Source organism: Zootoca vivipara, chromosome 7 (genome assembly GCF_965207765.1).
Source record: "Zootoca vivipara chromosome 7, rZooViv2.hap1.1, whole genome shotgun sequence".
Taxonomy (NCBI): domain Eukaryota; kingdom Metazoa; phylum Chordata; class Lepidosauria; order Squamata; family Lacertidae; genus Zootoca; species Zootoca vivipara.
In genome coordinates, this window is record NC_142590.1 from 32,822,583 (window position 1) to 32,838,946 (window position 16,364).

At 38.7% G+C, this 16,364-nt stretch overlaps 1 protein-coding gene across 5 annotated transcripts in view; it reads right to left on the minus strand.

The window, feature by feature from the left end:
- The window catches only part of LRRC7 (leucine rich repeat containing 7), a 172,202-nt gene that overhangs the window by 28,467 nt on the left and 127,371 nt on the right, over positions 1-16,364 (minus strand). For all 5 annotated transcript variants that reach the window (XR_015951009.1, XM_088673912.1, XM_088673915.1 and 2 more), the window contains exons 13-20: positions 14,487-14,602; positions 12,152-12,221; positions 10,811-10,910; positions 9,112-9,236; positions 5,221-5,271; positions 3,815-4,015; positions 2,335-2,446; positions 857-1,037 (exon numbers count right to left, since the gene is read on the minus strand). Coding sequence is in view for 4 of the 5 variants with exons in the window: in XM_088673912.1 (XP_088530038.1) it covers positions 857-1,037; positions 2,335-2,446; positions 3,815-4,015; positions 5,221-5,271; positions 9,112-9,236; positions 10,811-10,910; positions 12,152-12,221; positions 14,487-14,602 (956 nt within the window). In the remaining variant the exon portion in view is untranslated. The remainder of the gene's footprint in view (positions 1-856; positions 1,038-2,334; positions 2,447-3,814; positions 4,016-5,220; positions 5,272-9,111; positions 9,237-10,810; positions 10,911-12,151; positions 12,222-14,486; positions 14,603-16,364) is intronic.

Consider the following 16,364-nt stretch of genomic DNA (forward strand, 5'->3'; position numbering starts at 1 on the left):
CAAGCAAAGTTAAAGTCTCTTTGAAAACAGAGTCTGTATTTATGGTGGGATAAAGTTGCTTATATAGGACTCTGTATGCAATGGAGTAAATGTGGACAGTACAGAAAACCTTGATGACACGTAATCATTTTGTACCTCTTTCATTCTTGTCAGCTGAAAAATGGGTAAGATGGGCGAACTGCTATTCAATTATTGTAATATACTCTGAAAGTTTGCAGATAGACCTGAATTTTGGGTAGAAGTTGCCGGAGTAATTTCCCCCCCTAAGGCATAATTCATCTGGGCCTTGACATGGGAAAAGGTGCCCTTCCTCTCGCCTCCAAACATGGGCCTTTCTGCAGAGATGTCTAGTTGTGGGGGAGCAGTTACTCTGCTCTGGATGCTCTGCTCTTCTCCCTTTCCAGCTGTTGAGGGGGCAGGGATGCTGAAACACTTACCTTTTTGTGCACAATGCTTCCCTTATTTGCAGTAGTGCCAGTGTGATGTTGTTCCAAGTGCAGCAGGTTTTCTCCAACTGTATGCAATGCCAGACTTCTTAGAAGTCTTGTGTGCACTTGTAGTATACCAGCTAACAGCCTAGCAGTACTTCCTGAGACATGATGTCACGTAGTCACAGAGGTGTCCTAGGAAGCACTGCTAGTTCAAAGAGAAAATAAAGGCATCTCAATCATGCTCCTCCTTCTGCTAGTCTGGCCCTAGTGACGTTCCTGTCTGTTTTTGTTTTTGTTTTAATACGAGGGTTCATATCATCATCACCACCATCATCTTTTATTTAAGCTCTTTGTACTTTTGGCTGTCTGAGATGTCTTTATGGTCAGATTCAGTGTTTCAAGTGGGGTCTACAAAGTAAACACACCTGTTACCCCACAAAGAATTATTCACTGCATCTTTAGCTGTAGTCTGCAAGGACCCCATTTTAACACGAGCGTTAGAAGACCCTGAAGAGGCCTGTGAAGGTGAATAGTCTGAATAGGTGCCTGAAGAAACACTGTTATTCATGCAGTGAACTTTATCTGCTTCAGATTCATCTGTTGATTCTAAAACAAGCACAGAAAGAAATATGAAATTAATAGTTGAATAGAAGATTGAACACAGAGACATATATACAACAACTACTGTAATTAGCAGAGAAATGTGATTTCCACTTCTATATCATACAAATATAGCCAGCCATGAACTTATCCCTGGGATGTTCAAAGACACCTAAGACATTTGTACAGCAGTGGGATGCGGGTGGCGCTGTGGGTTCAAACCACTGAATCTAGGGCTTGCCAATCAGAAGGTTGGCGGTTCGAATCCCCGCGACGAGGTGAGCTCCCGTTGCTCGGTCCCAGCTCCTGCCAACCTAGCAGTTCGAAAGCACGTCAAAGTGCAAGTAGATAAATAGGTACCGCTCTGGTGGGAAGGTAAACGGCATTTCCGTGTGCTGCTCTGGTTCGCCAGAAACAGCTTTGTCATGCTGGCCACATGACCTGGAAGGTGTACGGCGGCTCCCTCGGCGAATAACGCGAGATGAGCGCCGCAACCCCAGAGTCGGTCACGACTGGACCTAATGGTCAGGGGTCCCTTTACCTTTACCTCCTCCCTTTCCAACCATCTTCATCCAAGATGGTGTATCATCTGACTGTATCAATCTACAATTATTTTTAATGACATATATAGCCTTCTTTATACACTATATCCAACACTCAGGGCCAAACCAAATGTGACATGGGAGATTTCACAATATTTATTGTGGGAGGGAGAAAGGGCATCCACAGAGGGTTGCAGGGGGGGAGGGGTGATGCAGGGAAGGGAGAAGAGCCTCAGTTCCCCAGGCACAGTCACAGAGAGGTGCATTAAAGCGGCAGAGAATGTGATACACGGGAGAAGAAAGTGATCAAAATGAAAATGAAGATGAGAGAGAGACAAAAAAGCAATACCAGCAGGTGTAAGGAAACAGAAGCTGAGGCAAAAAGGAGGATGACAGAAATATTTGCGTATGTAAGCTGGCAGACAGAAAAGGTATGGGGTGGGACCAAGAATGGAAGGGAGTGTAGTTTGAGGAGGTAAAGGATGGGACAAGAGGCCCAGTGGTACCCTGTGTCCAAGGTCCCCAGGAAACTGGGACCTGCTTTTTATACCATTTAAAGTTGCTAGTAGTCTAAGGAAAAGGGGTAGGAGAGAAATATACTGTAGATAGCTGTGCATCTATATTGACTGGCTTTGCATATTAAATATAATTTCCAATTTGATTCTGGCCAAGTGTAAAAAAGAGAATACAGTGTTGAGCACATTTTTCTTCTGCATTTTTCATTGTTTGTCACGTTCAATATATATAAAGTGACTTAGTACCTTTTTTCTCTTTACCCAATAGGACAAGTTTAGGTTGGTACAATGGTGCTTCAGTCATGGAGGGACGAAGTTCCCCTATCCTCATATCATTCACAGCATGTACATATGGGTCCTGTAAAATGCAATAATATTGTGGAATATTATAAAAAGATAGCCCAGCAAGTGATACTTAACTTTAATGACAAATTTTTATCAGGAACATGGAATTATAAAACTTCCAAGCACGAATGCTGACCAGGCAAGAAGCTTAACTCTGTGCTTTGTGCTCACAGCTATTTTGCCCTGGACAAATGTACCGTTGGTGGTAGAGTATTTTTTTTTTTAAATGATCACTACCTGATGATAGTTTTCAGGCCTCCCCTTCCCCTTTTATATCTGCAACAGTCCAATGTGAGGCTCGGTAAAGTTAATATAGGCACATAAACAGCAGTTCTTATCAGGAGATTGTGGGGAGATTCAGGGGACCCAAACCACACAGTGTATCGGGTCTAGGAAATCCTGTGGGCATCCATGGATGGACCCATTAGTCTGGTCTGTCCCAATTGTGCATGGGGAGGGAACTAAGGCTGCTCTGCCCTATTTCTGAGAAATGCCTAAAACTCCGCATGGAAATGCACATTTTAAAAAACAAAACAAAAAAGTTTTTAAGTTTTTAAAACTTTTAAAAATAAGGCACCTAACTGCCCACAGCCTGGAGCTGCTATTGCAAGCAGCTTCTTGCCACTGCATGCTATGAATGCAAATACAGCAAGTTTACCTAAGAGTGAGAGGACTTGATGTTTACAGGCAGGAAGCCATGTTCTTCCTGTACAACTCCCCCTGAGATAGGATGTCATTTAGAGTGTGCTGCAGCAAGGAGCACCAGACATCTGACCTCAACCTTGACTGTTTGGGCCATGCCCCAGCATTGGTACCTGACAATCAACAGCAAACCCTGACAATTTCTGTGTCGTGCAATGTTGGCAATACAGTGGTACCTCATGTTGCATATGGGATCTGTTCCAGAGCTCCGTACGCAACATGAGCAGTACGCAACATGAAGTGCCGCATCTGCGCACGTGCGTGGCGCGATTTGGCACTTCTGTGCATGTGCATGACGTCATTTGTTGCATCTGCGCATGCGCGAACTGCCAAACCCAGAAGTAACCCATTCCGGTACTTCCGGGTTCGGCGTGTACGTATCCGATGTCATACGCAACCTGCAGCATTCGTAACAAGAGGTATGACTGTACCTGTTTTGTTCTGTGTAGTATGAGAACTACATGATATTTGGCCCAATAATAATAATAATAATAATAAAGAAAATCAGAAGGGCAGCACTGAAAGGTGAAGCAAATTATATCTAATGGGTGGTAGGAGGGAAAGAAAGGGGTTACAGATCAGCCTACTACTCTTACACACAACCCTCTGAATAAAGAGATCTGTATTTTACTGATCTTAAAATAAGTTCCCATTTCTTTAAATAACACTGTCATGTTACCTCCACGGATATATCCTTTGGTGCCATTGGCCACTTGTGCTCATATTTGTCTTTCACAGCTTGTTCTGCACTGACAGTTGGTGTTGCATTCTCAGGCCTCATTCCATGGCTAGGTTTACCCACCAGATTTTGAACAGATTTCACCATATTCTTTAAATCTTCTGGGTATGGAGTTGGATAGCGCTTTAAGTTTATTTCAACCTGAGCAGTCGTTTAACAAAATAAATTAAAATCACAAATAGGAAACAAAAATTATTATTAAACTTCTAGTTTTGATTATCAAGGTTATACAAAACAGAAAACACAGAGACAGTGAATTTAGGCATTTGAGACAATGTTAACATAAAACTGTGCCTTTGAAATGCTAAAGCCCATGTCATTTACAACATGGTGAATGCAGAATAAAATCCATTGGTGACTGAATGTAATTTCCTTCCCACTTGCCTAAAACTGTATAATGCAATAATACTTGGACTGAAATGATGTTCAGACTATTAAATATCATTTGAATGGCTCAAGTAGAATCTGGAACTTCACTTGCATAGGTGAAGTCATTCTGGATATATAAAACAACACTGTGATAGCTTATTTGAAAAAACTGTGAGCAATCCAAAAAAGATTAGATGTTCCTAAATCCTTCTGAAATCAATAGGACTTGAGTACGCTTCAATTTTAATGGATTGCATTAAATAAAAATTGAGGGGGGGGGGCCCACCTCGTTTAATGGATGTGTATTTGTGCAAAAGTGTGATATAATTTTTACTACAAAGGAAAAAATTGCATGTAAAGCCAAGGTTCAAATGCAGACACAAGTTAATAGGCAACCATTCAAAAAGCTTGACTGATGTGAAGAGAACAAACTATGGTAGCAACTAGCACTGAGCGTTGAAATATAATAAAGTATGCATTACAGACAAGCACATCCAAACATGGATCTCAATAGCAAATGTGAAATATTACGTTACAAGGAAATGTACAGCTCCAGTAAGAAAACTAACTAAGTGATGTGTGGAATAAAGTACTGCTATTGTTCTAATAGCCTTACAGCTGAAATAATGTAATTGCTGCTGGTCTAACTTAATCACTTGCTTTTCTACATGACCTGGGCCATGGTATACGTAAGATTTACACATAACCTTAATAATAACTGGGATGTAAATCAAATACTACATGCACTGCAAAGGTTGCTAAGAATACAGTGTAACTAATTAACTATGTAAGGAAATTTGAGTAAAGTTAGTTTATCTTAGGTAAATATTAACTTTCACTATTAAACATACTCGCAGATGTGCTAGATAGAATTAGGGTGAAGAAAATCCCATAGTTGATATTAAAAATGATAATTACCAATGAAGTCTAGACTCCCTTTCTATTCATGGTCTTTTATGTTTCACATTTAAAGTTACCTCAGAAGTAGCATGCCGCTGGGGATAAAAACCTTCCAAAGTGCAATATTCCTGGATAGAAGAATTTCTTTTTTAATTTCTACTGTCAAATTCATTTCAGCAAACAATGATACACTTGACTAAAAGCAAATTTCACAAGACTCATCAGAATAAAGTTATTATGAATAGTAAGATCTATTACCAAATGTATAATTTAAAATAACATAAAATTACAAACCAAATCTTATGAAACTTAGATGAATATGCAATCAACCAATCACAGGGCACACATTTCATTGAGAACCGTGCCCTTAATATTAATGATTATTTCACCACTCTGGAAATGTCTTCATATCAGCCAAACAGACAGGTGCCTGCAGTTGATATTGCAATACACAGATAGCCATGATGTCAAAGAAATTTTGTATGCGCTTTAAACACTGTGAGCCCCAATATTACTTGCATGTTTACTGGATAAACATATAAGAGAATCATCTCCAAACACCCAAGTATTGAACTGACCTGTAACTATTTGATTATGTTTTAAGATAGAATAAATATAATTAATATAACAGAAACATTTAACATGATTTCTTTTAAATATGTTCAGTACTGTAAAGATGTAGCACCAGTGTGGCATTTAAAAATCTATTTAACACATTAAAATTGGTTTTACACTGATATTATTGACAGCACTCCCGTGGATTTTCATCTTTATTTTGGGGGGAAAGTGGGTATTGTATATGCACCTGTACGTACGTGTGTGTGTGTGTGTGTGTGTGTGTGTGTGTGTGTGTGTGAGAGAGAGAGAGAGAGAGAGAGAGAGAGAGAGAAGCCCAGATCCTGCCCACAGCCACCACTTTCAGGCCCACTTATTACTGCTATGTATCCCCTGACCATTGCCACATGCAACTCTTGAGTGCAAAAGGTTATCTACCCCTGATGCAGGCGAATAGAACACTTTTCTAGTTTGTGAATCAACAAAAAATGATAAAATTAATTTTTTACCACCATTCAGAAACATGCTTATCTTTATCCTATGAATCAAAAAACTGTGATCAGCTGAACATAAGTTCACCTGCCTAGCATGACATCAAAAGTTTTGAAACCCAGTTTATCTTATTTTTTAGCAAAAGTATACCTGGCAAAATTAAAATGAAGGTTGTAAGCAGAAGGGCATGCAAGCTTAATGGATCTTTCCCTCTCCTCTTCCCCACTGTAGCTACCTAGACCCTCAACACAAGAGCCCCTTGAGAAGGCCAAGAGCCCTCCTGAGTGTGTTGCAGATGACTATGGTAGAAGAGGGGAAACACGCCAAATCAGGCAGAGGAATCTTGCATGCTGTTGGTACAAGATTCTTCTGCCTGGTTTTATGTCAATTCCCCCTACTACATGATACAGACCACACTGCTCAGGACCTTCTAGAGAAGCATTGTGAAGGAGTACAGGACTGTAGGAAGGAGCCATTGTATGAGCTGTTTTCTGCTTACTCAGCATTAGATAGAACCATATTTTTATATACAGATTTCTTTTTTAAATTGTTTACTAAAAAGAAAATGGAAGCTGAAATGAACAAAGCTATTAAAATGCATTTACTGACATCTATACATATGTCATTTAATTGCACAGTCTCATTGATTAGTTCAAACTTTTCAGACATAAAGGCAACATTACTGGAAATGACTGTATTTTGATTTTCAATTATATAACATTAGAAATATGGGAAGTGAAATAACACAGGCTATGGCTTAACATGGAACTACTTAGCTTCTTCACTGCTTTAAAACATCTTTTGCCCTTCTCCTGTACGAAAATGTACTCTTAGTACCCTCATAAGTGTGTGTGTCCTAGACAGCTACCAATACAATTTTGTGTTGCTTTCTATTAAAGGAATAACCACAAAAAATCAGATACAATGGATTGATATCTAACTGCGTCCATACATACATTGCTCATTTTTGCAACAGTATGCTTTTTGATCCAGCAGATGCTCATGATAGTGGAAAGTGGCAAAGGCGATTTTAGCTCATTCCCCTTTCTCTGTGCAGCTCCCCCAAATTTGTTCAACAGGAAATCCTTTGGAACAGTTAAGTAAGTAGCATAAGGGACTGCAGAAGAAAGGGGGAGTATATGGAAAACACATCCTTCCCTTCGGCTCATAGACACCTCCACTGGATCAAAGAACCTTCTTTCAGCAGAGGGACGCCCTGGATACAACCCAATCTTACTTTTCATTTTAATAAAGTGTTATTTTTGTTTGACGATTATATGAAGAGTAAGGCAGTTTCCCCCCTCTCAGATATCTGTAGGATAAAAGAGGGAAACAGAATAAGATCTCAAGAAAGACAGGTCTGATTTTTTCTTTATTCCTGGAAACTAACATCAATTTCAAGTCCTGTTCCAATTCCAAACACAAATGATTTGACTGATAGATGTGACTCTTGACCTTGGTTAATCTCATTTTAAAATAAAAAATATTTGCCTCAAAACAGCAAGGCAATGCTTTTACAAAACACCTGCTGGAAGTACTTGGTTTTGACACACATCAGGGGCACTTGCTTGCTAGAATATAATCATCATGTCAAGGCCAACCCCCATTCTGAATGCAGAGCAGAGTGGGCATATTTTTAATATAAAGATCAGAAAACAATTTCTGTATTATAGAATATTGTGCAAAATGCATGCTGTATGGGTTGTCTTTGTGGGCTGGAATACTAAGTAATACCTCTAGTGCACATTGAAGATACTATTGAAAAGATAGAGCTGAATTCCCACTAAGTGGTCTTCATGTTTGTTACATAATGGGCTTATGAATCCTTTGGTTTTGAAAGAAAAAATGCATATGAGCACTGAGACTGCAAAGTTTTTTGTGCAGGAGACAGAAATTCAAGAAAAAACATCTCTTGTGCTAAGGTGACAATTTCAGCTGTCACTGAAATGTAATATTCAAGGTGTTGAAATTTTGGTGGCTGTGGAATGATTACTTGGGGCTAAATATAACAATTTGATGAGCAATAGATCAGCCATTTTTGTGTCTTATAAAGTCTTTTGTGCCTTGTTTAAACTTCTGAAAGAAGATATTTATGTCAGGACTTGTTAATTAATTTGACTCCTACGATATTTTCCCCCCTGTGCAACTGCCATTTCACATTACACTTGGCTTTTATAAAGAAATCTAACCTATTTTCTTCCCTCAATTTTATACAGAACAGAAATATCTGCTTAAAAGGCTGTTTGTTTTCATCTGATGTGACAGTTCTGAGTTAGCCAATTAGAAATGGTCTTTGTGAACATAAGCCATCAGCTTCTATTGCTCACACATTGTTATCCTTTTGGTAATTCTGTCTCATAAACACCACAGCAAGATGCACTTCTATCAGTTTCATTCTGTTCTGCAAAACAAGATTTGCAGCGAGGCGATATCTAATTCTTACTCTCTCTATATATTTATAAAAGTGCCAATCCCTTTAGTTCTAAATGTCACATGCTTTAAGGGGACATTATGGCAAATATCAAGAGAAGTAAGGACATCAAGAAAATATGCAAATCAGCAGGTTGACTTTTAAAGGCAAGAGCAAACTTCTGGACTGCACTTAAATGAGGCAGCCCATCAAAGAGGACTTTCTAGTTGCCAGCTGTGGAATATGAGATTTTAACAGTGCAAATTTCATGTACCCTAGCCAGCAATTGAAAGTCCAATCATGGTAGTAGGAAACAGTCGAATTCTTAAAGAGATTTTCAGTGCAATCCATTGCATGTCAAAGTAAACACCACTGAGTTCAATGGGACTTACTTTCAAATAGGTGAGTATAGGATTTCAGCCTTACTCATGTCTAGATTGGTTAAACTCCACACACTTAACAATCATCTACTTATTTACTACAAAAAACCAAGGATGATAATCCTAGTTACCTTAACTTTTCCTGCATTTTCCTCCTCTTCCTTTTTTTCTTCAAATTCAAAGGCAACAGTCATACGTTGCTGTCTTTGCTCCTCCCATAGAGTAGGATTAAAACTATCGCTGTCAGACTGGAAATCTAATTGGAGTAGAAATTAACGTCATAACCAAAAGATACCTAGTAATAAAACTTTACCCACAATATCAACTTAAACAACCAAATAACTCTGAACTGGAAATATTGCGCTGTGCAAACCCGCATCTGCGGGTGCAAATAGTCAAGTTAGCCCAGTATGAGGATGCTTGGGCTTGTGAGCTAAGGCCACTCTTGATTTTTGTCCATGCAAACATACATTCTTTCCCAGCTACCAACTTGCCTAAAGTTTAGCAAATTCATTTGATATGGTGTTCTGGCAACGCAGAGCCAGTTTCTAACTTCTAACCACCATGGTTTATAGCAGAAATGAAACTTTCGTTGATTACCAAGAATTATTGGCCTTTTTGTTACCATTTTTTAAAAGCTAGCCAACCAGAAGACCACCACCCATTTTCTGTCACAGGCTCATTGTATGGCATGGGGTATATTACTCTGGTGCACTTTCAAACAAAGGGACAGCAGAAACAAAACAACAGTCCAGTAGCGCTTTAAAGGCTAGCAAATGTATTATTACTTTCATGGATTACCAAGAACGATGAAACTGACAAGAAAACTTGTGCCATAATAAATGTGTTAGTCTTGAAGGGGCTAGTACTGTTCTTTGTGTTGAACTATGATCAAAGCAACCATGTTATTGTGAGGATAAAAAGACTGTAAAACAAACTTAAAATGCTATTTAAAAAGTAGGATGCTGCAGATGATAACTCAGTGTGCAGAGTCTATATGTAGTACAGGAGCACAATCCCAACAGACAGTTGTCACACATTGGATTTGCTGAGGATCTACAAGTCAAATGTTTGTAGGCCTGAATTGTGTCCATTATTCAAAGCCTAGCCCCCAAATTCAAAATCAGGGATAGGCAGGCAGGAGGTAGCATTTTTATTTGAAGCTCAAGGTGGTATTCATGGGTCTTCTTTTCCCCATGTTACCCTCACTATAACTCTGTGAGGTAGGTTAGGCTGAGATACAGTGACTGGCCCAAGGTCACACAGTGAGTTTTGTGGTTGATTTTAACCCTGGTCTCCCAGGTCCTAGTCTACTTAATATCCCTTTACCTTATTTCACATTCTGGGGGCGGGGGAAGATGTAGAAGTTAATAAACTGGGGAAGGGGAACAATCTTTTCCCACGGTCTGCAAATACATTGTAAACAGTCCCTTTTCATGGGAGGAGGATAGGTTGACAACCAGAACAGGTGGGGCCCACACAACCTATCTTTAAGAAGAAAGCAACCGTGAAAGCAGCTTTTCAACTGAGTTAGGTGCTGTTTGTAAAACTGCAATGCCTAAGTATCCACAGCAAGGGAGGAGAATGGTGAGAAAACCAGTATAACTTGGCCACAGTCCTGTGACCACTCATTGGCCATGATCTCCTAGCAGCCCTGCCAAATCAGGCACTAGCTTTCATTGCTATGATTAATCAAAAATGAAAGTTAAAAGTGAGAAAGGGAGTGGTTTGTATTGTAAAACAACAACTATCTATAGAATAATTGTTTAGAATACTTAAGTCAACATTAATTATTTACTGAATAGCTTTCCTTTTTTTTTGGATAAGTACCTTCATCACCACGAGGTTGCTGAGGAAACATGTAGTTGGTCAGCACTCTTTGCTTTGTTTCTGGATGTGCCTCAGTTTGAAGAGGGATAAGGGCCTTGGACTGCAAATTCAAAGCAAACAACATTACAATAACTCCAAAATTATGGAATCTAAAATTATCATGCACACTAGCAAATAGTGTCCAATTACAATGAGCACTGTGATTAACATTTTTGATCAAAACAATACTAACTATGGTACATAATTTCTAGGTATTAAATTACATTGTAATGATTAGGAAATAGCAACTCCAACCAATAGATGGTGCTGTGTTGTTTTCTTATTACTTAGATCAGGCATCCCCAAACTGCGGCCCTCCAAATGTTTTGGCCTACAACTTTTGTCCTAAAGAAGAAATTGCAGTATCCTTAAAACTAAGAGGATGATCCAGAAGCCTGTACTGTATATTGATTATCAGTTTTACATTTACATAAACATTGTCCTTCCTGTAACATCTCTACAATGCCACAGTTCTATCATAGATAGGAGACTCAATCCTCCTTTTATATAAGGATGGAGAACTGGATCCAGCCAGTGGGGCAGAACCTTACTTTCCCCAACTTTCTATGGGCCAAGTCTGACAGGTAGACAGGGCTGCCAACCTCTTAAACACCTGGTGTCAGAATGAAATCAAACTCTGCAGGGAAAAGCTTATTACTTTGCAAGCCTTGATACTCTACTGATGATTGCCGCTTACAACATATAGGGCTTTGTTGGCACCGGTGATCAGCTGAGAGTCACTGCCTGCAAAATCCCTTTCGGGCCAGGGATATCTTTAACTGCCAAATACCCCACATTGTATGTGATGGCAGGTGGGTATGGCTAGACCAAATTTAGGCCTGTGGATCAGAGGTTCCTCACCACTGACAGATGGTTAGACTCAACAGGTCTTGGGCTTAACCACCCTCCCTTGTGAAACACCCATCACATTGTACAGAAGGAAGTTACTACAAAAAAGGTTGTCATTTGAACTAGCAAATTCTTCCCTCCCAACATCGCATTTCTTCCCCACGTCACTGCACTCTGCCTAACAGTAGGGCTAGCCCTGCTTGGTGCTTCAAAATATTTGGGGGTTCACAGGGAGATCTGCTGATACGGATGAACTTGAAGGAAGCAGAACTTGAGATGCTTTGAACAATTATGGATTATACTCATAATTTTTATTTTGCCCTGCCAGAAAGCATCATCTGGTTTAACAAATTTAAACACTTTTAAGTTCACCATACATATTTTACAAATACAGCTGAGCTTGCTGTCCTGTTATTTAGCTGTTATAATGAGAATAGACATTAAAATCTGTACCTGGTTGTCTGAAAGCCACAAAGCTGCAAGATCTTTAAGTTTTGTAAAAGTGATAGGTAAATTTTTCAATCTGTAAAAATAACAAAATTGAGTATTTACTTGAGTATTTACTTAAACATTGTCAAGATATTTATGTAGTATTTTAACAGTCAGATGACAGCAATTTCAATTTTTGTCATCCTGTTGCATTGCTTTTAAATGTAGCTTTTAAAGACATCTTTATGGAAATACTTGGTTCTTTTTCAAAGAATATTTTCCCAGTTAAAAATGTTTACACAACTTCCTAAACACTCAGAGAAGATTGTCTCACACACACACACACACAGAGAGAGAGAGAGAGAGAGAGAGAACTAGTTTCTCAGAGCAGTTATTATTTGCTTACCTATATAGGCACCTAACTTTATTTTTAAATTTTTGTCTTTTTCAAATTGAAAGTATAACATTAAACAGGAAACAGATTTTACAACACATTTCACGTAGGATTCTTACAAAAACAATACTAAAGATCATAGAGACCATAGCAAAGTATCTAATCTATTGTTATGTGTTAAGTTTTTAGCTGAGGCAGTATTCCAAACCTAAGAACACTACAATGAAACTCTGCAAATGTCTTCCAGCTGCTAAATTTCTCACTTTTGACTGCTACCAGAATAAAATCCTTATGAATCACTTTCACACTCATGCATTGACAAAAAAATTAATAAAGGCTTGTGCTTTTTTTAGGAATAGCTTTCATTGTTATGCTGGATATGCGCTCAAACATGAGGGCAAGCTTAGCAGTCTCCTATGAAAGTGCCCTCTCACTGCAGGGCAAGCATCTTTGAATCCGTGACACAGGGATTAATGCTTTTCCCTTGTATCCATCATAAGTCTCATTCTGACATCCTCCCTAGCCTCTTCTCTAACAACATGCAGAAATAGGGCAGTTTGGAACCTGCTGTCCTTTATATCTGCTCCACCAGAAACACTTTATACTTCAGAGCTCTGCTTCCACTTTCTCCGGTTGTGGTGCACATTGTCCTGACAAACCAGCTTCTTGGAAACTGTATTTCTGCCATAACCCTTGTGCTGGGATGTCAGTAGAGAACAGGCACCATGAAATATTCTTAACTGGGTCCCTCTTTATGTATCTACTCTTGCAGCTGCATACCTTCCTGTTAACCGTGAAGTACAGCAGACTCCAAGGAACAGAAAGACGTTCACTTTATTAAGTGGACAATAAACAGGACTAGTTCTGAGCCAGCTTACATAGAACTGAACAGGTAGAGCACTAAAAAAACACACAAACATACCATAAATCCTACTCACTGAATCACAGAAGGAGCAATGGTTGCAGCCAGTTACCTTTTAACCCTTTACATTCCATCTAACACAGGCCCCATCCAAGTACCAGAATGTTTGATTTCAAGACCCTGTAACCCTGTTAGGACACTACATTTACAAACATGGTTCATGCTAAATGAAAATTAAATCACAATATCAGTATGCTGATTCTGTGAAATTATTTCCACTTTTGTGTTTTAAATGACTGCATGTGGGGGAAAAACAAGTGCTATATATAAAACTCTAATTGGTTCCAACAAGAAGAAAAGGGATGTTTAAATTAGTTGAAGTTGATTTTTTTTGCTACCCTTTTCAGTTAAATGAATCATAGGATTTTAGCTTTAATTACTGCAGCCTCCAGAAAATGTCAGTTGATGACATATTATTCATAAAATGACCTGAAATATTTAAGCAAAAAAAGAGACTATCTGCAAAATTTATCAAATGTTTGCATTCTTCTTTATGAATTAAATGTAATTCTCATTCAGAGGAGAAGGTCATCCTGTTCTGCAAGTTGGACACCAGAGGTTTGTAGAACCTCCACTGGGAGGAATCCAGTTTTAGCTTTGCCTTCCTCCTTTGATGAAGTAGCCTCTTGTGGCTTTCTAAACCATAAATGTTTTTGACATTTCTCTTTTCTCTCTATGCTACATGGTTTAGAGCAACTGTGTCCTTGTTCCTTCTTTTTAATTATATCCATTAGTTTGTAAACCTGTGGAAGGTATTGTGCTATTTAATAAACTTTGTGCAGTACCTAAAAAACTTTATGCCAACAATAATTTAATTGCTGTTGTTCAACTAATGAAAAACGTGGCATTTACAAAAGAGAAATGCTTCCTTGAGAAAAGTTTTCTGGATCCCATGAAACAAATTATCTGCACATATGTTGTTCTGTCAACTGATAATCCGGCAATGCTTTAAGAGAAAAATGTTAGCATACGTTCTGAACAGTTATCAGCTGGTTCAAAAGAGCACTGATTATGCAATAAATCTAAAATAATAAAACCATTACCTGTTGTCACTCAAGTTTAAGACTCTGAGTTTCTGCATTTGTCCAATCTCATCAGGAAGAAATTCCAGTTTGTTAGAGCGCAGAGACATAACTGTTACATTCTTACAACTTCCAATCTGTCGGCGTAAAAAACAATTGTTAAGGCATGGGCTATGTCACCATAATTGCCATCTATATAGGTAGCTTAGTTACGTCTTTAAAATAACGTAATTATATATGCTTTTTTAGATGCTTTTTGGTGATCTTGATGCTGATCAATAAGGGAAAATCACCAAGCAGTATAAAAATTCCAGAATATATGAATACTTTTCTCCTTGTCTGACCTCTAGCCTAATTAAGTCATCCTAAACGTCCGTGACTGGACCTAACGGTCAGGGCTACCTTTACCTTTTAAAACACATCTTAATTTGACCTATTTAGATCATTTGTAGAAGAAACTCCATGCTCCATGGTAGTCACATTGTCATGCATTGGCAATGCATAAAGTATAGAGCCCTGCAGCAGACATGGAACCCTCTTTTACAAACCACATACCTTTGCATTCATTACCCATGAAAAACTTAGATCCCAATGGTAGGCACACGTATATCCCACCCACCACTTATTCCTCTAGATGCTACTCCCTCTATGTCAGGCATGTCAAACCTGCGGCCCTCCAGATGTTTTGGACTACAATTCCCATCTTCCCCAACCACTGGTCCTGCTAGCTAGGGATCATGGGAGTTGTAGGCCAAAACATCTGGAGGGGCGCAGGTTTGACATGCCTGCTCTATGTTATATATGAAGACTACTCCCTTAGATTACCAAGCCTTTCTAAGTAACTGCCTCACAGAAATGTCTGTAATGCAGTATAAGCCACTTGAAAACCACTCCACCATATATGTCATAAGAGAAGCTACAGGCCACAAGGTACATAAGACAGTTTATTCCCATGCCAATATCATCCATTTCTCAAGATACGCAATGTGGATGTGAGCAGAAGCTATGCTTGAGTCCTGTATATTTTAGATGTTTTCTGAAGTGATGTGATGTGGGAGAAGGCATACTACACAATTTCTTACAACGCTACGGTAAACGAATGTAAAAATGATCTATAGCCACTCTATTGATATACAAGGTATAAAGACTGAAACCAATGCAAAATCAAAACAAATAAATACAAAAACAATATTCAATCAATAATCAGAAAGCCAAAGAGGAACAAACTCATAAACATGCAAGAATCATTTGAATCCTAACCTAAGGGTAACAAGTTGCCACCAATTGGGAGTGGATGGGTGTATATGCCTTTTATTCTTTTAGAATGTACTCAACCCTTTATAACCGAATGAATCTCCAATACTGATAACCTCAAACTTTTGAGTGGAAAAAGCATATGCTCAACATATTGACCAATGATAAATGCATTATGATTCTAAATTGGAAACCTTTGACCCACTATAGGGTTAAGTGAATGAAACTTTAGAAACCAAAGACTCTTGCAAGCAAGGTAATTTCCAAAAATGTCTGGGGGCAGGTTTAACCCCAGTTTAAATAAACTCAAACACTGAAAGGCTTGCCGTTAGAAAGTCTGTTCCCACACCATTACACCGTGTAAGGAAATCAACTGTGTATTCTAGTAGAACTAGTTACTAGATACCATCTTGCAGACAAGTTAATCAATTTTGGGCATTATGTCTAACAACCTCAGATGCACCAAACTGATAAAACCACTGCTGTTCAATTTCTAAGCTCTCAGTGAGGAAAGGCTCACATGAAGATGAAAAATTGTAACCATAGGGTCCCAGTCTACTTGGTTTGTCATGTCTTCATACAACAGTTCTAAGAATGAAGATGGTGCACCAAGAATGAGATCAGCCTGAAGCTCCTGAATGTGTT